Source organism: Callospermophilus lateralis, chromosome 3, assembly GCF_048772815.1.
Source record: "Callospermophilus lateralis isolate mCalLat2 chromosome 3, mCalLat2.hap1, whole genome shotgun sequence".
NCBI classification, from domain to species: Eukaryota; Metazoa; Chordata; class Mammalia; order Rodentia; family Sciuridae; genus Callospermophilus; species Callospermophilus lateralis.
Window position 1 is genome coordinate 79681799 of NC_135307.1, and position 24238 is coordinate 79706036.

Sequence of the window (24238 nt, forward strand, 5' to 3'; positions counted from 1 at the left end):
AGCGTTAAAACACAGAGGACTCCAGTCCCAGAGGTTGTGGTTCTTCCCATCAGGGAAAACAGAGGGCTTTTAAAGACGATATGCAAAGGCTCCATTCTAGGTATGCCCTGAGAGTGGGTCCCAGGTGTTTCCTGGATGGTGTGTTGAAATTCACTTGTTAATTTGGGAGATAGTCACTTTGTAGTTTTTCTGGTGACATCTTCTTCCTGTAAAGAACAGATAACTCCAAGCAATCTGGTTTCCTGCCCCCAGGTTAGGAAAGGGGAGAGGAAGAATAGGAAAAGAAAAGCATATTCTTTTAAAATAAGCACCAAAGGCTATATTCAAAAGTGAAAGTGCATCGTTGCTACAAGCATAATGCATTTCATGACTGGGGCTATAAGACTACAGACATTACTTCTAATTACTGCCAAAATATCATTGTAACAGGGGTCCACTTCACATTTTGAATATAGCCCTTGTTGCTCTGAGGCTTATTTTGAGAAGGATATTTTTTTCTCTCTCTCTCCTCCCCTTTCTCCCTCCCTAGCTTCCCCTAGTTAATTGTCCTTGAACAAACACACCACAGAAAGAAGATGACTTTCAGAGAGTCTAAGAAGTGAATATCTAACACATCATGCTGCAGAGATGCTCTCAAGTCTGCTGTGTGGGGATATCACAGTTCTCAGATGGCCACTCCATCTGAGCAGTACCCAGTTATCCTCGTCCAAGTGGTTCTCCCATTAAATAATATCTTCTACATCATAAAAAGTGTTTATTTAAGAGAACTTTTAATACATACAGAAAAGCACAAAGGATTACCTATCACGTGTGAAGTGATATAAAACTCAGTTGGTACATGACTCAACATGACTCATAACCTAAGAGCAAAGGAGGGCATCATGAACTAGTGGGAGGAATATGGATTTTCTCCATTTGTACCTCATCCAGTGTAGAATATCTCAGGCAATCTATTGAATTTTCTAAATTTAAGTTTCTCTTTGTAAAACATAAATGTTAAGAATCTAGCAAGGTTTTAGGACTATTAGTCTAAACATTTACAGAAGAATATTGTACCTAGAAGAAGATTTTTAAAAAAAATTGCTGTATTTCAAACCCGATAAAGAAGCAACTCAGTTTGTCTCCTTTCACTTACAATGCAATGTAATTATTTCAAGACATAAAATTACCCCCCACATACATATTTTAGAATTCACTCTGAGTTCCAGGTAAGAATCCCTTAGGTCCTTTAATAGCATCTTTTATCCTATTGCCTCTTTTAGTTCCTCTTTAAATATCATTGGCTCCTAGAAATGGCAGGGTGAAAGCTGAAGAAGGTATGATATTTCCAGAAGGCAACAGTATGTAGGACATGTCCTTTGATGTATATACCAGGTAGCTTTGCTGAGTATGTATGTGATAATTTAAAGAGAATATAATAAGGATGTTTCTGAAAGTTTCTCCTGTATTTTTTTTTTTTTACAGAAAGTCCTTTTGTGTGAAATAAAATTTTTGCCAAAAAATATTTGGAAACTGTACTGCTACAAGATTAAACTGAATGAACAGAAAGAGAAAATAATTAATGTTTATTCAACATTTATGAAAAAGTCATAAAAATTTAATTGCCTTTTGTATAATTCTGACATCTTTACAATACATTTTATATTGAGTCACTTCTTTGCACAGATGAAGAAATGGAAATATAAAGTAGGTTTAGATCAAGATGACCAAAAAGAGAGAGATTTAAGACCAGATATGACAAATTAAAAGTCTATGGCTAGTCTGCTAATATTCCTATGAAATAAATATTAATATAATATTAAATATTATAAAACTACTAAAAACAAAAGCTGATAAGAAAAAATATCATTTCTAACTGGTAAAGTTCCCTATGAAAGCATATATTCATCTTTTAGCAAATTTCTCTCTTAAACACAACTGAAGAACTTTTTTCTGTCAACTATCTTCTCTTGCTTATTCCAACATAACAGATCTAGAACTGTCTATTGAAAAATCATCCTAGAATGTTTGAATTGATAAGAAATTAAGTTTAGTGATAGAGGTCATATTTTTCAAGTTGCTCAGAGGGCATAAATCTATCAGGTGTTATATCTGAATATTTTCTTGAGAAACTAATGTATACAATGGAGTATTATACATTTTGTAAGACGTATGTGCTTGTCTGTTTGTGTGTGTGTAGCACATATATACACACACATATGTTATTATTACTCCTTTAAGTTAAATCTTTGTAAATTCCACATATAAGATTATGTGGTAATTTAACCAGGCATGTTGGCACAGGCCCGTAAACCCAATGGCTCAGGAGACTGAGGCAGGAGGATCCCAAGTTCAAAACCAGCCTCACAAGGGCAAGGTGCTAAGCAAATCACTGAAATGCTCTCTCTAAATAAAAATACAAAATAGGGCTGGGGACATAATTCAGTGGTCAAGTCCCCCTGAGCTCAATCCCCAGTACATTCCCCACCCCACCGCCCGAAAAGATTATGTGGTAATCTCAATTTTTAAAAATATTAAAACAAAATAATATTATTGACTCCTCCAAATGAACTTATAATCATATTGCATAAGAAACAAATAGAAATGCTTCGGAATTAATTAATCTAAAGAATAAAGGGAATGTAGATTCCATTGATGAAGTTGAGAGAGCTATCATTAATATCTTCTACCACAACTCATATACAGTGTTACAGAGGATTTGATCAGGAAGAGAGTCTTTAAATACAAAAATCTCTGGAGCTCTGCCTGAGATGGAACACAACATGGAGGGTTCCATGCCCCAGGACTCTGTGGAAACGATGGTTATCTTGGCGAAGAACAATCAAGAGGGTGGTGGAAGTGCCACAATACTGGTAGCAACAGTAAAAATAGCTGAGCAAATGGGAATATAATGGTGAGTACCACCCAAGAGGAGATTATAGTCAATCAAGACTCTGGAAACCTGTTTACAAATGTCAGTTTACACCTTCTCAAGAGTAATCAGAGAAGAACACGGTGCAGATGGTATGGATGAAAGGGAAAGAGACAGGAAGGAAGAACTTTGGGGGCTGAAGCACATTCATCAGGTTGGCTATGTTGACCTCTTCAGGCTGCATATATTTCAAGATGTATAAAACAGCACTGTGAAAATATGCAAGTTGTTATATGCTTAATTGCACAAAAATAAAGGCTTTGTTTAAAAGATCTCAGATGTATTTCAATTTTATTTATTTATTTATTTATTATTTACTTTTTATTTATTTATTTTTTTTTATTTTAAGGCATGGTCTCACTAAATTGGTGAGGGCCTAATTAAATTGTTGAGGCTGGCCTCAAAATTGCAATCCTACTGCCTCAGCCTCCCAAGCCCCTGGGATTATAGGCATGTGCCATCATGCCTGGAAAATTTCCTATTTTTTGAAAAAAAATTGTAGAAATAATCTTGATAATTTGATATCCAGTGCATAACTGTCAGGATGTCAACTAATCACAGATAATATTAAAACAACAGTCAACCAACCAAGATTATCTACCTATTTAAACAATGTAGTCATATATCACATAGGTGTATGATTTGTCTTTTAACTGAAATTAAAACTTTAGTTGAATCTAATTATATCAAGTTACAGATCAAGTTTTCAGATGTTACCTCTTTATTATAGGCATAATGTTTAAATTTTACTAAGTTTTAACTCACAGATGATTTTTCTACATTTTTTATTAAGTATTATAGGTACATAATAGTGGAATTCATTGTTATATGTTCATATATGCACAAATATAACAATGTAATTTGGCCAATATCACTTCCCAGCACTTCCCAGCTCTCTACCCTCCTTCCACCTCCTGGTACCTTTCCTGAACTGATCTCCCTGTGATTTTCATGAGATCTACTAACATGTTTCTTTTTCTTTTTCCTCTCTAGCTTCCACATGTGAGAAAAAACATATGACCCTGGACCTGAGTTTGGCTTATTTAGCTTAATATAATGTTCTCAAATTCCAACCAATTTCCTGCGAATTACATAATTTGATTTTCCTTTATGGTTGAATGAAACTCCTTGTGTGTATATATGCTACATTTTCTTTAACCATTCATCTGTTAATGGATATCTAAGCTGGTTCCAAAGCTGATCTCTGTGATGTTTATCTTGTCTCCTTGTTATGTTTTCCAATGTATGAAAAGGTTGATGTTACTCCTAACAAAGATGTACTCAAGGGATGTTTAAAAAAAAAAAATCCATGATTCTTTTTCTGCCTGAAATACAGAACAGGAAAATTTCACTCAAGGGACCTCTTTTGTGTTTTAAATATGTCAGGCTGAGGGAAATCACTTCCACTAATACTGTCTCCACACAACAATGGGTGTCAACTCCAGTGGGTTGCGGAAGAGCACACTGAAAGAAAATGTGACCTTACACAACACCCATGGTGAGTAAGTCATTTAATGTTCTCTGTGATGTTCAAAGAGAAGTAAAATCCAATGCATAATGATGTTCATATTGAAATAGTATTAAAACTTCTAACCTGAGGAAGAAGGAAAACAGAACAAGGCACTAGAAGGAACGTAACATTTATTCCAGTGGACCTCACCCAGTACATATCTAACGCAATCTATTAATTTCTTTAAGGGTAAGAATGTCCTTATGTAAATATTGATATTCTCACAGAGTTTTAGGGTTATGATAGAAAACATTTTTCATAGAAAGATAGCATATTTAGGGTTATGATAGAAAACATTTTTCATAGAAAGATAGCATATCTAGAAGGAGAACAAAAATTTGTGGCTATATTTTATTTATTTTAATCAACGAATAATTCTGTACATTTATGTGGTACAATCTGTTGTCTTGATATATGTGCACAACATGGAATGGCTAAATCAAGGTAATTGACATATCCATCTTCTCATTATTCATGTTACAACTTTTGAAATTTGTATTTTAGCAGGTTTAAAACATAAAACACACCACAGGATGTAGTAGTGCACACCTGCAATACTCTCAGCAATTAAGGAAGCTGAGGCAAGAAGATCCACGAGTTAGAGGCCAGCCTCAGCAATTTAGCAAAGTATTAGGCAACTTAGTGAGTCACTGAGCAATTTAGTGAGATCCTGTTTAAAAACAAAATTTAAAAAGGCTGGGGATATGGCTCAGTGATTTAAGTGCCCTGGGATGAATTCCCAGTACCCAGCCACCACAATAAAATATATAATGCATTTTATTTATATTTTTATAACATCATAATAAGCTGTGGCATAGAACAATATACCCAATTCCTCTTGACCAACTGAAGCTATATCCTTTGGCCAATATCACCTCCTGCCTTTGGTAACCACCATTCTACTCTTTATTTCTATGCATTTAACATTTTAGATTCCACATTTAAGTGAGATCATATAGCATTTATCTTTCTGTGCCTGACTTACAAACCTAGAAGCCATTATGCTGCTATATTCTCTACCTCCAAGAAGAGTAATTTGTCTATTTTCCTTAACTTTACAATTTTAACAGTTTAAGAATTATCATTAACCCTGTTTGTGAAAATTCTGAGTTAATGATAAGAAATCTAAATCCACTCTTACACAATGTTCTACTGTCTCCTATAGGTCCTCTTAAATTATTAATAACTCCTCATGAGCCACAGAAAAATTAAAAAATGAAAAGGGCATAATAGAAAGGATATGTCCAATATGGGCTATGCACCTGTCCATCCCATAGTTTTGCTAAGCCTGTGTGTGTGTTAATTTAGCAAAACTGGAAATAGTAACATTTTTTAAAGGCAATTGTAATAAATGCTCTAACAGAGATATGCTCACCAGTACTCTGACAGGACAAAGAGGGAACAATCTTGTTGTGGCACATTTGGGCTGGGATTATTCAACAGCATCACCAAGCCTTCAGAGTAAATTCAAAGTTCTTTATACCCATGGGCCTTTCAGCTGGCCACTGCCAAACTTCCCACTGGCCTCCCACACACTTCATTCAGGCCATTTGTTGTTTCCCTACAGGTCATGTGGCTTCACCTCTGACCTGAGATGTTCTCTCTGCAGGACTTGGCGAAAGGTTGCTCCCTGACCCCCACTCATAAAGAAAGGCAATTGCATATGTTTCAGTGAGAGAAAGTAATTGGCTGTACATTAAAGTTGTTTTTTTTTTCCAAAAAGCCTTGAAAACTGTACTCTTAAAGATGGGGAATAACTAATAGTTATTAAATTTCACAGTACCAAAAAATATATGTGATTTTTATTTTTTGTTGTTAATTTTCACATCATGCCTATTAGATTGAATAATCTTTTTTTAAATGAGAAAATAGAAAAAATAATAGACTAGTATCAAAGTCACAGTTCACAAGAGTGATAACTCAGACCAGATCTTACAAATTAAAAAACAGATGACTGTTAAACTTTCTTAAATAATGATTGTTTAACTTACCTATTAATATTAGATAATATAGTTATACTATAATAATTCTTAAATGTTAGTAGTTTATAAAACTAATGAAAATCAGCTGGATTTCTTACTGCTAATAATGTTCCCTGTGAAACTATGTGTTCATTTTGTAGTGATTGCCACCAAAATTCTGCTTTTGTTATTAACACTCTTCTATGTCATTTATTCCAACAAGTAGAGAAATAGCTACTAATTTTTTTTCCTAGAAAGTTTTGCCATGTGCTATCAGGGTATTATCCTTAAGTCAGGTAATTCTCATTACAGATTATATGTTTACTTGTATTTTGAGGCTATTATCATATTCATCTCTCTTTCAACAGAAAATGTATGCTTTGTCAAATTGCTTTAGGAATGATTCTTTCTTTTTGTCCTTAATCTGTACTTCTGAGATCTCAGAGTAAGATAAGGGAACAGTTTGGGAGGTTGTAGTGGTTTCCATCCCTCACCTGTTCTCCTTTGTATTACTTTGGAAAGTTAAGAGTATAAAAGGAGATGAAAGCTGATTTAAAAAAATGGAGCAATGTCAAGGAAGAGAATTAATAAAGAGGTGAGGAGAATGGGCAGTAACCTTTCTAATATCCAGTTTCTTTCTAATATCAAGTTTCAGATACCTCAGTTTATTTATGGATGAACATAAGCAATATCATTGTTATATTTGGATTTAATTTCTCATCACTGAAGCTTTAATTTCTTATCTACTAAGCATTAATAGTCAAATATAATAACTTCCTACATATCTCTATAATATATTCTTAGAAAAATTAGATTAAGTAGATGATAGGTATATATATAGATAACAAAATAGGCAAATTTTATGACTTTGACAGAGATGATACTATGTCAAGGCTGGTTGATTTCCCAACATTCATTCATATAACTGAAGAAAAATACTTTCTGCTAATAATCTTGAGTAAAACTAAGCTTCAATTTAGATCCATAAATTCTGAAATTTTGTCTCTGTGGCCTCTACTTTAATTTCAGTCTTACATAATTCTCCATAGATTTTTTTGTATTCATTTAGCTGATTAAATAATATCCACTTAATTATATATTTTTAAAATTAATAGTAAGGTAGTATTTGAGTTTGTTTCCAAATCTTCATATCAGTTATTTATTTATTTATTTGTCTATTTATTTATTTATTGGTACCGGGAATTGAACTCAAGGGCATTCAACAACAGAGCCACAGCCCAGCCCTATTTTGTATTTTATTTAGAGAAGTGATCTCACTGAATTGCTTAGCACCTCACTTTTCCTGAGGCTGGCTTTGAACTCCTGATCCTCCTGCCTCAGCCTCCCAAGCAACAGAATTACAGGTGTGTGCCACCATGCCTGGCATCATATCAGTTATGTATTATATGACTTTTCCTATAGTTTATCTCTGAAACACTGATCTAACATACATTTTAGAGTGAAAAATTTATAGTTATTTTTATGATGTAGGACAGCAACAGAGAAACCGTAATGTTATATCAAATCTCTTTACCAAATTGCAATATTACTTTGCCATCATTTTTCCAAGGACATCATCTAAATTTTTGCTATTTAGTATAAAGATCACTGTTGTTGACCTGCCCAGATCACTTTTACTGGACTGATCCTTTTTACCAGAAAACTGGAGCTATTTCCAGGCAACGTCTCAAGTATGTGTTAGCTTTTCTTCTTGCTGTCCTATTTTTCTCACACCCTGTTGAAAGAAAACTCATAATGAATTATTCACCTAACAATCCCATGTTATTCTCTTAAAAATCCCATCATGGCTATCTTTCCATTTGAACATAATACTAGATATATTGAACTCTGAATTTTCTTCCAATTATACTTTTAATTTCAGATATAGATGCTAATGTCAATGTAAACATCAAATTCTAAAAGTCAAGTTCCTTTTTTATCCCCATAACTGATAATCTATGTTTCTCTCAAGGATATTTCAGAAGACACATTGAATAAAATGGATGGAGGAAATCAATCCATAGTGTCAGAATTTTTGCTTCTGGGACTTTGCCATTCATGGGATATTCAGGTCTTGCTCTTCATGATATTATTTATGATTTACCTGATGACTGTATTTGGAAATATTTTTATCATGCTACTAATCATCAAGAATACCCATCTCCATTCCCCCATGTACTTCTTGTTAGCCAACCTATCCTTTGTTGACATGTGGCTTTCCTCAATCACCACTCCTAAGATGATCATAGGATTCCTCAGGGAGAACCAGAGCATTTCCTTTGGAGGCTGCATGTGCCAGATTCTCTTTGTCCATTTTGCTGGAGGGACTGAGATGGTAATACTGGTGGCTATGGCCTATGACCGCTATGTAGCCATCTGCAAACCCCTCCACTATACCACCATTATGAGTCTGCAAAGGTGCATTGGGTTAGTAGCCATTGCCTGGATTGTTGGCTTTGTGCATGGCATGAGTCACCTGGGTGTGATTGTGCAGCTGCCTTTCTGTGGCCCCAGAGAAATAGACAGCTTCTTCTGTGATATGCCACTGGTAATCAAGCTGGCCTGCATGGATTCAAAAAATCTGGACACTTTAATGAACATTGACTGTGGGTTTGTGGCTGTAACCTGCTTTATTCTATTGCTGATATCCTACACACATATTCTTATCACTGTTCACCGAAGCTCTAAGTCTGGTGCATCCAAGGCTCTGTCTACATGCACTGCCCACATCACAGTGGTGGTGCTTTTCTTTGGGCCCTGCATCTTCATCTATGTGTGGCCAGTCAGCGCTACATGGTTGGACAAATTTCTTGCTGTGTTTTACACTGCTATAACACCTCTTCTAAATCCTGCCATTTACTCATTGAGAAATAAAGAAATTAAAGATGCTATGAAGAGATTAAAAAACTATTGCATGAATTCCAAGGCTAATATTTAATGCCCAGAAGCAAGTGAGTGCTTCAAATTGACAATATATTGATCTTATAAAATAGGTTGAAAATTATGACAAGAACTGAGAGGTGAATCATACTTCCAAGAGTTTTTATTTATTATTTGACATTCAACAGCACAGTAGAAAATTTACTTTTCACCAAATATGTTAAAGCATAACTCATGCCAAAAATAAAGTACCAAAATGTCTCTATTAAGCTAACAAATAAAACACTAGTTATTGTAAATGGTATAATTTTCAATGAAGTTTTCTCTTTCATTATGTATTGTGAAGAAAGTAAATACCTCTCCAGCACATGCCTGTTCACCTATGGTCACAAAGAACTGGCAGTCCATCATTTGGTTGTCTCTATCTTAGAAATTGCCTCAATTCACCTTTAAGGGATACTTTTTCAATCACTGTGTTTTCATCACTGTATGTTCTAAGTTACCATTTTTTCCTACCCAGAATGCTTATTCTGTTTATAGCTCTTTGCAAGTCGTTAGAAGTTAAACTTGAAATTTAAGCACTATTTTAAACATTTCATGAAATGGGTATAAAAATTAAAAACACAGATTTGACTATTCTGTAGTATAACACAGCATGACAAATTCCAAGAGTAAATGCCTCAACTCAGACATTTTCATCATGTTTTACTGTGCAATTCAAGCCTAGTATATACACTTTAATCTAATTAGCAGACCTAATTTCTTTTTTTGTTAGAATCATCTATACAAATACTAATCTAGAGAACTTATAGATATGAATGTTCCCTAGACAAAGCACAAATTACCATAGCCAGTTTTTATTTTCAAATTAATGAAAATATTGTTTTCAACTCTGATGGAAGTATAACTTTCTCAGGGTGAGAGTCCTCCAATCCAACAGAACCCAACCTTAGAGGAAGGCAAGTAAAAGATTCGTGATGAGTAGTAAGTATAACAATAAGAGGAGCTTCTCCCACTTTCTCATCTTCATTCCCAAATCTTAGAAATAATTATTTTTTTTTTCCCATGAGAGCCATACAGCCTCATCACTATGCCATTCAACATTCTTATAGACCAGTTGTTTATGGGTGATCATGTATGTGGTCAAACTAGTAAATTCATTGGTCATGAACCCATTGCTTCATTTGTGTGGCTGTCATATAAAGTTTGCACAAATATCATGATGGTGAATATGAAAATACTTAAACCCACGAGTGGTCGTGTAAGCTGAGTATTGTCATAGGAAGAATACTCATATGTACAATAAATGTGCATTCTCATATCTACAATAAATGTGAATTCTCTACTTCCTCCATGGTGTAAATATTCTAACATCATCCGTATTCTAACATACCACTAGGATCTCCACAGAATACTGTGCCATATTAATGGATGGGTTCTAAAGTGCTGGTAGCCAGATAATGCATATGATTCATTGCATACAGGACTTCAAACTCTGGTCACTTTATATGAGGACCCATTGATGAAATACTGGGACACCTTAAAAAAAAACTTAAGCTTTGTCTACCTAGAAAATCTTCCTCTACAATGGATGCCCTCTAGCATTCAAATGGACACCTATATTTTGATAATCTGTGCCCATTCTGGAAGTATCTAATTCTAGGATTCTTTCCTTTGTTTGTCATCAATATTTCTAGTGTCTTCATTCTATATTCTAGTCATCTAAACAAACTGTTATCATTATTTATGAATCAATATAGACTCATGCTTTTTACAAGCCAAAGGGAATAAACAAATGTACTGTCACAATTTCTTCCCATGTTTATCATTTCTCCTAATCATTGTTTTATATGACCACAACCATATTAAAAATGCTTAAGCGTAATGCATTTTTTGACTGAGGCTATAAGACCACAGACCTTCACTTCTAGTTACTGCCAATATTTCATGTAAACATGAAGCAAAATTTTTATTTTCAGTCCACTGTTTCTAAGGAGTTTCCCACATAGTCATGGCTGTGTAACAAGGGAAACAAAGCAATCTGGCAGAAGTGGGTGTTGTAGTTGTGGCACCAGAAACTCATGCAATCCCTTTACGCCCCAGACTTGATGAGCTTGATCATGTTCCATTTCTACTTGATGACAGCATAGGATATTTTGCATTTCAATTTGTGAATTACAGAGTAAGATACTGTCTAGGTCTAATAGATGGTGACAGTTAGACCTCAAGACACTTTATTGATATCTCTGACACCATCTGTTTAGATACGTCTAAGGCCCTCAAAATAGTACCTCCTTTTTCCTGATCACTCATTCTATCAGAATTTTATGGTCCAGATATGAGGTGTTCCCCAGAAAGTTGATGTGCGAGGCACTGCAAGAAGGTTCGGGGATGAAATGGTCTGAAACCTCTTCCAGAAAAACTTTGTTGCAAGCAATCATCTTTTCTTCTGAAGCTGGTTACCTGAAAGACTTCATGCACACAACAAATTCTCCCATTTGCCATGCATTTATTTCATTTAATTCCCTTTATCTACCATAAACAACCATCACTACCCCCATTCCCTCCCCCCAGAATCCCAAGGCCTTATTTTCTCCTATAGCCAGGAATGCTTTTTACACTGCAAACATCTGGACCTTCTTTGAGTCTCCTATTGAAACAGAACCCCTCTGAAGTTAAAATCTCCAAATTGTTTTAGATCCTGAGCTTCCTCATACTGAGTATGGAGGCTGAGGGGCAACCCTCTGACCTTGGTGGGTGCCTGGGAAACAGAGAATGTAACCTGTTTCTCAGCCTAGCTGAATCTACATATGTACATTTCCTAACTTTAGTCCCACTGTGCCTCTTTTCTTCTTTTTCCTTTTTTTATTGGTTCTTTTTGGTCATACATGACAGTAGATTCCATTGTGACATATCTACACAGACATGGAATATATCTCTCTCTAATTAGGACCCCATTCTTGTGGCTATATATGAAGATGCAATTCACTGTTATATATTTATATGTGTACACAGGACTAAGTTATATCAGATTCATTCCACTGTCTTTCCTCTTCTTACTCCCTCCCTTCTCTTCATTCCCCTTTGTCTAATCCACTGAATTTCTATTCTTTCACTCCTCCCTACCTCCCTTATTGTGGGTTAGCTTTCACATATCAGAGAAAACAAACCTTTGGTTTGGGGGAATTGGCTTATTTCACTTAGCATGATAGTCTCCAGATCCATCCATTTACTGGCAAATGTCATAAAGTCATTCTTTTTATGGCTGAGGAATACTCCATTGTGTATATATACCACATTTTCTTTATCCATTCATCTATTGAGGGACACCTACATTGGCTTCATAGCTTAGCTATTGTGAAATGTACTGCTATTAACTTTTTATGTGGCTTCATTACTGTAGTATGCTGATTTCAACAGCTTTGGATATATATTGAGGCGTAGAAAATTGAGTCAAATGGTGGTCCCATTCCTAGTTTTTTGAGGAATCTCCATAATGCTTTCCAGAGTGGTTGCACCAATTTACAGTCCCACCAACAATTATGAGTGTGCCCTCTTACCCACATCCTCACCAACATTTATTATTATCTGTATTCTTGATAATTGCTACTCTGACTGGAGTGAGATGAAATCTCGATGTAGTTTTAATTTACATTTAATTAATGCAAATTAATTGCTTATAATTCAACAAATATAAGAAAAAAATATTCAACATTATTTGTTGAATATTGGTATTTCTACTTTTGAGAAGTGTCTGTTTAGATCCTTTGCCTATTTATTGTTTGGGTTGTTTGTTTGTTTGGGGTGTTAAGGTTTTTTTAAGTTCTTTGTATAACCTGGAAATTAATGTCCCATCTGAGGTTCAGGTGGCAAAGATTTTGTCCCATTCTGAGGCTCTCTTCATGCTCTGAATTGTTTCCTTTGCTGTGAAGAAGCTTTTTAGTTTGATGTCATCCCATTTATTGATTTTTTTTATTTTACTTCTTGTGCTTAAGGGGTCTTTTTAAAGAAGTCAGTTTCTAAAATGACATGATGGAATGTTAGGCCTACATTTTCTTCTAGTAGGTACAGTGTTTCTGATCTAATGCCAAGGTTTTTTTATCCACCTTGAGTTGAGTTTTGTGCAGGGTGAGAGAGAGAGGTCTAATTTCATTCTACTGCATATGGATTTCCAGTTTTCCTTAATCCATTTATGGAGGAAGCTATTTTTTCTCCAATGTATTTTTTTTTTTTTGGCATCTTTGTCTAGTATGAGATAATTGTATTTATGTGGGTTCATCTCTATGTTTTCTATTCCATTGGTCTTCATGCCTTTTTTGGTGCTGGTTTTCTTACTCTAGCTCTGTAGTATAATTTAAGTTCTGTATTGTGATGCCTCCTGCTTCGCTTTTCTCAGTAAGTATTGCTATCTGTTCTAGGCCTCTTATTTTTTTCTCATGAATTTCATGACTGCTTTTTCTATTTCTATAAAGAATGCCACTAGAATTTGAATGGAAATTTCATTGAATTGGTGTAGTTCTTTTAGTACTATGGCCATTTTGGCAATAATAATTCTTCAGACCTAACCTGACCAACAGAGATAAACTGTGTATGTGCCAAAAGGTACCCAATCTAGGGGGACTTTTCTCTCCATGGGAAAAAAAATAGAGGAGGGGACAACTAATTTAACAGACAGAACCAGGTAGTAGAATGCTCCTGAGATTGGAAAGAACACACAGGTTTAGGACATTTAAATCCATGTTCTAGCATGATATTGTAAAATATGTATTTGTAATTATGGTCCACTTCATGCTTTGAATATAAACTTTGCTGTTCTGCCATTGAGGCTCATTTTGAAATAGACATATATCTTTTCTCTTCTCCCTCTCCCCATCCCTAACCTGGGGGGAGACAACCGAAGTATACTTCTTCCCATCCTAGGTGGAGTTATCTGTCCTTGAGCACATGCCCACAAAGGAAAGAAGTAATTCAGACTTAAGGGATGGAGGTAGAAGATCTAAGAATTAGCTGCCTTCTAAATTACCAAGTGAATTTAAAAAAAAAGAAAAAGAAAAAGAAAAGGGCACACTGGAATGTAGCCTTTGAAAATCCTCTCTTCCCCATGATGGCCAGAATCACAGCCTCTGCAACAGGAATCCCTCATTTTTCTTCTTTGCTAGCAAAATGATAAAACTTTTTCCTTTTTCTCAAACCCTTTTCTTCATCATTGAATTGTTATTGGAAACAAGGACCAAGCTCAGTAATACATTCAGTATTTGATCTACCTCCTAACATAAAGCTATTAAATCCCTTGGGCTCTTTGCATGGACAAAAGGGTCTTTTTTTCCCCCTAATGAAATGAATGGGGGTGTGCTAGGGTGTAGATAGTTTCAGGATGGGGCTGAAACAGCTACTTGGTTTGTGTCTGGCAGCTCAAAAATAAATGGACAACATCCTATCTGGAATGATGTCACTGAAATAGAAAAGGGTAAGCAGTCGAGAGTAGGAAAGAGAGAGAAAATGTCAACACGAGGGCAAACAAGTGAACAGCCATCTTAACGTGTCTCACCATGTTATGAATCAGTTTTAATTTCTCAGAAGGGCATTAAATTTCCATTTTGTAGAAAGTGACTGTATAATCCAGCCAGAGCCCAAGTGCAGGACAATTGATATATCAGGAACCAATCAACAAAGGGCACATCCCTAGTAACAATGTGGAAAACGTCAAGAGGATCTTATCAACTTTTCCTTATGTGCCTTTGAAAGAGGAAATGTTGTTGTAAGACTTAAACAGCACTCTGGCTCTTCCCAGGCACTGAGCTGGAAGTTCCAAGACTTTTCTTCCAATTTCTTTTTTAATAAAATTCCTGCTCACTTGATTACTTTGGCATTCAGGGGTTCATTCTTCAATGCCATGGAACATGAATCTGACCCCAACTCCTGCCAGTAACACTGTGATTTTAAAAAAAGAATATAAAACTAATGAGCTCAGTAGAATTCATTGCATGTTATTTTATAGCTGTGATGGAAAAATGAATAGTTGTAAAAGACCTTATATTTCAGTTTTTACTAGCTTATGAACAGTGGCCACTGCCCTTACCATAGATGCAGGCAGGAAGTCCATGGAAACCTGGATTAAGAAAGGGATTCTGCATGGGACACAGACAAATGAAAATTCAAGGGGGACATTAAAGAGATAAAAGTTGATGCCTAGTAGAAAACTCCTGGGTTCAGAAGATGATTGGAATTGACAAGCAGATAATCCCAGTTGAGGTGATCACCTGTTCCACGAAGGAAATGGGAGAGCTGCAGCGTTGCAGATATGGGCCTAATGTAGACATATTTCTCTTGTACTCCTGAGGGACAAAAATTAACAAGAATTGTTCTGTCTACCAGCAAAAGAAACAGAGACTGTAGGTGGAAATGGCAAGATAGGGTCCTAAACACAGTTGACAAGTCAGTCTGATGTTACTAGTCCTGGGGGCCTCAGATTGGTTTTGCAGACTCTGGACTGAGCTTCCTTTCCTGGTGGAAGCTGCAAATGCTCAGAGAGCTATAGAAAAGGTGTAACAGAAGATATTGCACCAAGTTGGTAGACCAAGGAACCCTCTGCGTTGCCCAGAATGTCAAACAATGGTCAAGAAATATCCTCCACAGAATAGTAGTTTCATAGCAGAATGGAATGGGCAATTGAAACATAGATTATCTAAAATGGGTTAGGATACAATTTGCTTTGGCACTTGAGTGTGTGCTCAAACTTGACATGAGTAGGACTGAAGTATCGCCAATAAATTAATCCCCTGATTTTCTGTGGATCTGGGAAGAGAGAGTGGTGGAGGATTCAGATAGGACTGTGCAATACCTACCAAGGAAAGCTGGTAGCATGACTATTAATAACTATACTTTTTTCCCTTTCTTCCCATAATACCTGTTAGGTTTTTTTTAAGACTTTTTGTTTAAATTGTAGATGGGCTGGGGCTGGGGATGTGGCCAAGTGGTAGCGCGCTCGCCTGGCATGCGTGCCACCCGGGTTCGATTCTCAGCACCACGTACAAACAAAGATGTTGTGTCCGCTGATAACTAAAAAATAAATATTAAAAAATTTTCTCTCTCTCTCTCTCTCTCTCTCTTTCCTCTCTCACTCTCTCTTTAAAAAAAATAAAAAATAAATTGTAGATGGGCATAATACCTTTGTTTTATTTATTTATGTGGTGCTGAGGATAGAATCCATTGCCTCACGCATGTGAGACAAGCACTCCACCACTGAGCCACTGCCCAGCTTGGGTTGTTTTTACTTTATTTTTTCCCACCTCATGCAATGTTCACAGGGTGAGGACTGAAAGTACAAATGCTAAAAGTAGGGACGGGTCACAGAAGCAAGAAACTGTAGCTATATTTTAAAATCATATATTAGTATTTCTAAAGGACTGATGTGGGTGGTTTTTATCTATATCCTATTTGGCAAAATTGAGGTTAACTGTAAGTGCAGCTGTATTTCCTAATGGCAAAAGTATTTCACTAATTCTAGTTCTATGTATACCCTGAATGGGAGTAGACTGAGGGAAAGGTACTTGCTAGACTAGTATTGCTGCCTACAATCTAGAACAGCACAGTAACTGACTGTGAAATCTTGGAAAAAATTGTGGGTATTCATAAGGAGAAAGACGAACAGTGGGTGAGGTTAAAAAAATTACTAAATGAGCTATTAGCTGAAGAAACTCGAATATCCCACACTAACAACTTGAAAGATGTTATACTTATAGCAAGAGATGACTTTATCTCTTGTTACGGTTTAGTTATAAGGCATGGCTAGAACATGTGGCTCACCAGGAACCCTCTATATAAGGGTGCATCTTCCCTGCAGTTCTTTTCCCGACTTGTTCTCACTGTCTGGGCTTCCTGAGCCCACCATGATCTGATCAACTTTCCTCTGCTCGGCACCCACCCACCATATGTGCTGCCTCACCTTGAGCCCAGAGCAATGGAGCTGGCTGCATTCAGTCAAAGGACTGACACCGCTGAAACCATGAGCCCCAAATAAAGTTTTTCTCCCCTTTATTGTTGTTCTCCGGTATTTTGGTCATTGCAGTGAAAACCTAACTAAAACATCTCTCTCATCTTAATTATACCCAATGCCATATAATTGTGAAGACCACTCCTGCTTAGGAAACCTGACAAAACTGAAAGAAGCCTGCAAGTTTGAGTGGCCTCCACCCTGGGAGACATATTTATACTCTTTGATGATGGCCTGAACTACATATTGATGGTTGAATGTGATTCCAGTAAATTTCCAGTACTTTTGACTTATAGGATCCTTTTGTGCTAAGAGCTCTGTGGTCAGAGACCAAGGAGTAGACTGTGAAATAAACAAGAAATTACATCTTGGTCTATTTCTCCAATCTCTGGCACAAAATGCCTGATTTCCTGAGCACTAAGGGTGCTAGGAGAATATTTTTGGAATGTTTCCTCTCAGGCCTTTGTTCTTGAGACAAATCTCCTAATACCTTCCTACGGAGGGGTACAGGAGACTCTTCTGTTCTAATATTTGATATTCGACTCTGGTTCCTGACACAAAACTCTTAATACCTTAGAATTTCCTGGAACATGTAAGTGTCTCCTGTCCTAGTGAAGTAACAATTGATGGCCTCATGAACAGCTACATTATGGGGGCTAAAGGGAAAAAAAAATCTACTATGTGATTAGATATTAAAATTTGGCCCACCATGAACTCTAGGTATGTGAAAATGAATGAAAGCAGTGTTAATCCCAAGGGAGTAATAATTTAATCAACCATGCCTATGAGCCCTAGATGGTGGTACATCTAAAGAGGGCATGGAAGCTACATGCCCCTTCCTACATGCCTTGCACTTTGTATCTTTTCCATCTGTCTATTCATCTGTACCCATTGTCATATCCTTACAATAAATGGACATATGTAACTAAAAGTGTTTCCTTGAGTTTTGTGAACATAGAATATTGTGGGGTGACTAGCACCCTGCTAAAATAGGTCCCTGCTCAGGAGGTGTGAGCTCTTAGGAAATAAAAAGTCTGAAGTAATTGGTAAGAATAGAGACAGAACCAGAATTTAGATATAAAAAGGGGAGCGTCTGATAGGTTTTCCAATCCTAATAGGAGTTGGAAAACCTAACAACTGAAAAGGGCTCTGATTCTTTATTTAAGGGGGAATACTTTAAAGGCAGGGATAAGGGCTCCGCAGGAGGAGTCTTGCTTCTTGTGGTGGCATGGTCCTTGCAGTAAACAGGTTGATTGACATTTTGGAAAGCCATACCCATCTCTGAGAGGCTGTGTAGTTCCAGCAGGTCACCCCATCACTGGTGCTATGCTAACTTGAGCTGGAACTAGGTAGGATGCCACATGAACCAGGCATTCTCAAACCAGTGGGCTTGCTGCTGTGAGTCCCTGATACCAGGCTTTCTTCCTAATGGCTTCAACATCAATTTAGTTCACACACAGTTCACAGATGGCTCTCGACAATAGAGAAGAAAAAGTTTATTTTAGCTCATAGTTTCAGAGGTTCAGTCCATGAACAGCCAACTTCATAGCTATGGGCCCGAGGTAATACAGAACAGCAAGATGGAAGAGCAAGTAGCTCAGAATTGGGCATACAGGAAAGACAGAGAGAGAGAGAGAGAGAGAGAGAGAGAGAGAGAGAGAGCGAGAGCGAGCATGCTTTGATCACCAGAGGGCAGAATGTAAACCCTAATGGGATACCCTAGTGACATACTTCCTCCTGCCACAACCTACCTCTCTACACTTAGGACGCAGTTCATTCATATTACTGCGTTAATTCACTGATTAGGTCACACATCTCACAATCTGATCATTTTACATCTGCATTGTCACACTGGTGAATTTTGGGTGGATATCTCATATTAAACCACAATACTTTATTATTACTTTATGATTCCTTCTTCTTCCCTTAAGGTTTTTCACAGTGACATATGTACTGTCAAAATACAAGGATATAGATAGTTAACTATGCTAGTGATTTCTTCATTTTTTATCTAACAGATGATAAAATTTATTGAATTTTTATTACATCCAATAAAATATGTGTCCTTGAAGAAAATGGGAGAAGTAAACAGTAATAAATTAATTCATTCTCAATACTAATATAAAATTAGAAGGGGACTTCATGAGATACATAGCTTACATATAGACTAATGTGAAAGATAGATTAAACTGAAGAAGTTCATTTAACAATGAACTCACACTTTTCAGATTTTATAAACTTTTCCCTATAAATAATTGAAAAGAGTGATATCAAAACTCTTTTAAAAAGACAATTAGCTAGTATTCTTTTTAAATTTTTATTTGTTCTTTTTAGTTACACATGGCAGTAAAGTTTGTTTTCACATATGTATAAAAAGGAGTATATCTTATTCTAATTAGGATTCCAGTTTTGAGGATGGACATGATGTGCAGATTCACTGTGGTGTATTTCTATATGTACATAGGAAAGTTAGATACATTCCACTGTCTTTCTTACTTCTATTCCCCATCTGTTTTGCACTCGTCTGGGAACATACACTGTACAATTTAATATTTTGATAAGAATATAATGATGTCTATTTTGGTTAATGTTCTAGGGGCCCTTGCAACACTATGCACATTTTGGAGTTACTGCTCAACAGTGGTTTTGCTTTGAATATATATTATTTGGCAGGTAAGTAACCAAACCACAGTCCCTAAATAACTATGGAGCATAGCCTTTGTTCTGCCCAATCAGAAAGCCCAAAAGTGACCTTGACCAAACGTGGAGTCAAATCTATGAACACACTTAGGCAGAAAGCATCCATTAGCCATGTCAAAATGGAGCAAATCCTTCTTCATAATTTAAACATTATACAATGTAAACACATATCAAACATTGCAAAATGTATAAACATATCAAACATTACTTGGTATACAATTAATATGCATAAAGTCAAAATTAAAATACTTTATTCTTAGTCAATGTTATTACATATTATACATATGTAAATATTAAACAATGTTTACTTTATTAAACAAAATAAATTTCTTGCAAAAATCATATTATTGTAACTGAGAATATTTATTAGCATAAGTTTTAAAGCAAAAAAAGAAATCAAACCCAATCAATGTAGAATATGTACCATTTTGCTTGACCAAAAAAAAATAACAGTTATAAGAACCAATTCTCCTTATTAGATGAGAATATTTTTAATCCAATCAGAGAAGAAAATATTAACTTATATCATTAACTCTACATATACACACAGTAGATTGAAATTCATGAAAGTTTTAGTTTTTCACTGAATTAATTAAGAGCTGGCCAACACAGAAAGGGTAAGATATCTAAAATAAATTATAAATAAATTATATAATTATGTAAATAAGTTAAATATATAACCACATTATTGGTTATTAACTTTAAATAAACTAATATTTTTTAAGCTGCTGGAAAAGGGATTTTTAAAAAATGTCTCAAGAAAACACATCCCTTTAAAGACCCATGTTTACAGAAGACCCTATTTAAATAAGGTACTACAAGAGCTCTTATAAGTTAGTTGGAAATTTTCCTCAGACCCAGGAGCTGACTAATCAGTTTCCTCATTGCCAGCTTCATGTCTTTGTTCCTCATTGTGTAAATGGCAGGATTCAGGATGGGGGTGATCAGAAAGTCCAAAATGGCAAGAAACTTATCCACTGGCACTGTGGGAAATGGCCACATATAAACAAAGATGCATGGTCCAAAAAACAAAACCACCACAGAGATGTGAGCTGAAAGGGTGGAGAGGGCCTTGGACAAACCACCTGAAGGGCGTTTCCATACAGTGAACAGAATGAGGATATAGGAGATAATCAATAAGAAGAAGGTGCCTGTGGAAATGAACCCACTGTTGGCAGTTACCAAGAATTCCATTCTATAGGTATCTATGCAGGCCAGTTTGATAAACCAGGGAAGATCACAGTAAAAGCTATCTATCTCATTAGGACCACAGAAAGGCAAATGGACAACAAAAGCTACTTGGGCCACAGAATGAATGATACCAATAAGCCAAGCACCAGACAGAAGCAAAATGCACATTCGTGGGCTCATAATGGTCAGGTAGTGGAGGGGCTTGCAGATGGCCACATATCTGTCCAAGGCCATGGCTACCAAGAGCACCATCTCAGATCCACCCAGGACATGAAGGACAAAAATCTGGGTGACACACCCTTGGAATGATATGGTTTTATCCCCAGAATATAGGTCATGAATCATTTTAGGAACTGCTAAGGTGGAAAAACATAAATCAGTAAATGAAAGGTTAGCTAAAAGAAAGTACATAGGAGAATGTAAATGAGGGTCAAAGGTCACAGTAAACACAACAAGGATGTTTCCCAGAATAATCATGAGATAAAACACTGTAGAGAAGGCAAGGAGGAAATGCTGCACTGCTCTGTAGTTAGAAAGTCCCAGCAATATAAATTCAGAAACTTCAGAGAAATTGGATTCATACATTCGTGTTTTTTTTTTTATTCCTTGTTCTGCCTAAAAGCCAAAAACAAATCAATAAGAAATATTCATCAATAAATATTGAAACAGATTTAAATTATTTTATAAGTTAAAATAATTTTAAAAAGAAATTTTTACCAACATTTATAACATATTTTGAAAAATTAGTGTATTTATTTACTCATTCAAGTATTATTCACCATGATTGTATACAAGTTTTATATATACTTCACATACAAGTATATATGTCAAGTTCTGAACTAGAAGTAGAACATTGATTCTGGTTTCAGTGGATCTACAGACTAATGGTGCATCTAGATATTAGATACTTTTAAAGGTAGGACAGACACTGATGACTGACTAAAGAGAAGAACTGAATACTGTGAGAACAACTTATCTCAATGGTGCCTGCTTTGACTGAACTAAATAGGAAGTCACTATTTAAGAGTAATGGAGGGCTGGGATTGTGGCTCAGTGGTGGAGCACTTTCCTAGCACCTGTGAGGTTCTATCCTCTCAGCACCACATAAAAAAAAGTAAATAAAATAAAGGTATTGTGTCCATATATAACTAAAAATATATTTTTAAAAAATTTTAAAAATAGTAAGTGCAGTAATCCAAACTTTGAAATGTTCTGGGCAAAGACCCTGAAACCTATAGGAAGGCACTGAAATCTATAAGGATTTGATTTTTTCTAAGAGCAATAGAAACCTACCAAGGGTTTTAAACAATAGCTTGTCCATATTTCTATTTTCAAATGTTCATAAAAGCTTCAATATAAAAAAAATAGAATGAAAGGGCTACAGTGACCCTATTGTTACGTACTGAAGCTACATAACATAGTTATACTTGTTGTATCAATTGACTAGAAGTGTCAGTCAACCAATGATGGTCACAGAAAAGATAAAACAGGGAAAACTATAGATATTTGCCTATCAACATAAATTCAATGAAGGTTAACTGGACACTTAAATGTCAAAAGGAGAAATGAATCCAAAGAAGGTATGGGAATATTTAGAATAAACACTCGGTTCATGCTTTCCCACCTGGAGTGGCCTGGGTTCACAACTAGCTTTACCACCACCAAGCTTTCCTCTGGCTCACCTCATTGACAACCTTTCTTTCTCATGTCATCACTGTCCCTGCTGTCACTCCACAACAAGCCCTGGCTCCATGTGGAAACCACTGCACACTGCATATGAAGGAAAGCAAATCAACCAGTAGAGCTTCCTGAACCCATCAGAGTCAAAAACAGACAAGAGGAGAGAGACCAGGCAGGGAGTGGCATTACTCATATGATATAGAGCAGGCACTGGAGCCAGGCGGGAAAAGAGCAGAGGTGATGTGATGAGGCTCCACTATAAGGGCACTAAATGAGGACTTTTATCCACAGTAAATGGGAAGGAATAAAAAAAAATTAGGGACATAGTACATTATCGCCACTGTATTCTGTATTCAAAAATCTGGATGAAAAGATTTTTGATTACTGTCATCCAAAGAAATGATCCATGTTTGAGAACATAATTATATTTACTCCTATTTAAACATTATACAATGTGTATATGTATCAAAAAATCATTTGGTGCCCATAAATATGTACAATTTTTATAATGTATAATTTTTAAATATCTACAAATTCTAAACATCCTGTTACATTTTTAAAATTTAGATAAAAGAAAATCAAGTGTACAGAAAAGGGACAGTAACTAAGATGAATGACAAGGTATATGTTATTTCATAGTAGATATAATCAGGTCTATATAAAAGTTTTGATCATCCATTATGAAAATTTTAATATACACATGTTCAGGAATACAGTTAACCTCCATTCTCTGTTTCCAAGTGAAAAAAAGAAAGAAAAAAGATGACCAAAACAAAAATAAGTATAAAATATCACTAATGGATTGATTTTTTTTTTTCTGAATGGTGGGAGGACTGATTTATTTTCCTTCTAAATGTTAAAATCTTCCTTATTAATACACAATGTATTCATTGAATACAGTTCAATAAGAACAAAAAATAATACCAGAATATTATGAATGATAGAAGGGTCAATATATCAACAGCACAAGAGAAGAGGGTCATTTTTAAAAAGAGAGACGGAAGCACAAGTGACTCAGGAGCAGCCATACCCCTGGATGGACAATGAGCAGACTGATTGACATTCTGCCTCATTGGTCATTAGGAGGTTCATTGTTTTTGTTTTAACATTCAAGCAGGAAAGAAAAATAATGGGGATGGGGCAGCGTGGATAAAAGAAAAAAAATTTCCAGGATTTTCAATGTTCAAAATTAAAACTACCCTTATACACAGTTGAATTCTATCTTGCCAATATTTATGAAAATTTAAGATGTAAAAATCTATTTCTAGGCCCACTAGCAAAGAGCAAATATATATAGACACACACACACACACACACACACACACACACACACACAGTAAATCAATAGTGTTAATCAATAGTGGGGGTATTACTCACATTAGAGAACCTGTATGCAAGAAAATACATGAAAC

General features: G+C 35.7%; 2 protein-coding genes across 2 annotated transcripts; one reads left to right on the forward strand and one right to left on the reverse strand.

Annotated features, from left to right (window-relative positions):
• The first annotated feature begins 8378 nt into the window (after window positions 1-8378).
• LOC143393938 (olfactory receptor 4K14-like) lies at window positions 8379-9320 on the forward strand. The gene has a single exon (XM_076848430.2). The coding sequence runs from the start codon at window positions 8382-8384 to the stop codon at window positions 9318-9320; it is 939 nt and encodes a 312-aa protein (XP_076704545.2). The 5' UTR covers window positions 8379-8381.
• An 11469-nt stretch (window positions 9321-20789) lies between these two features.
• On the reverse strand, window positions 20790-21731 carry LOC143394713 (olfactory receptor 4F15-like). Its single transcript, XM_076849367.2, has one exon. The coding sequence runs from the start codon at window positions 21729-21731 to the stop codon at window positions 20790-20792; it is 942 nt and encodes a 313-aa protein (XP_076705482.2).
• Window positions 21732-24238: the final 2507 nt, after the last annotated feature.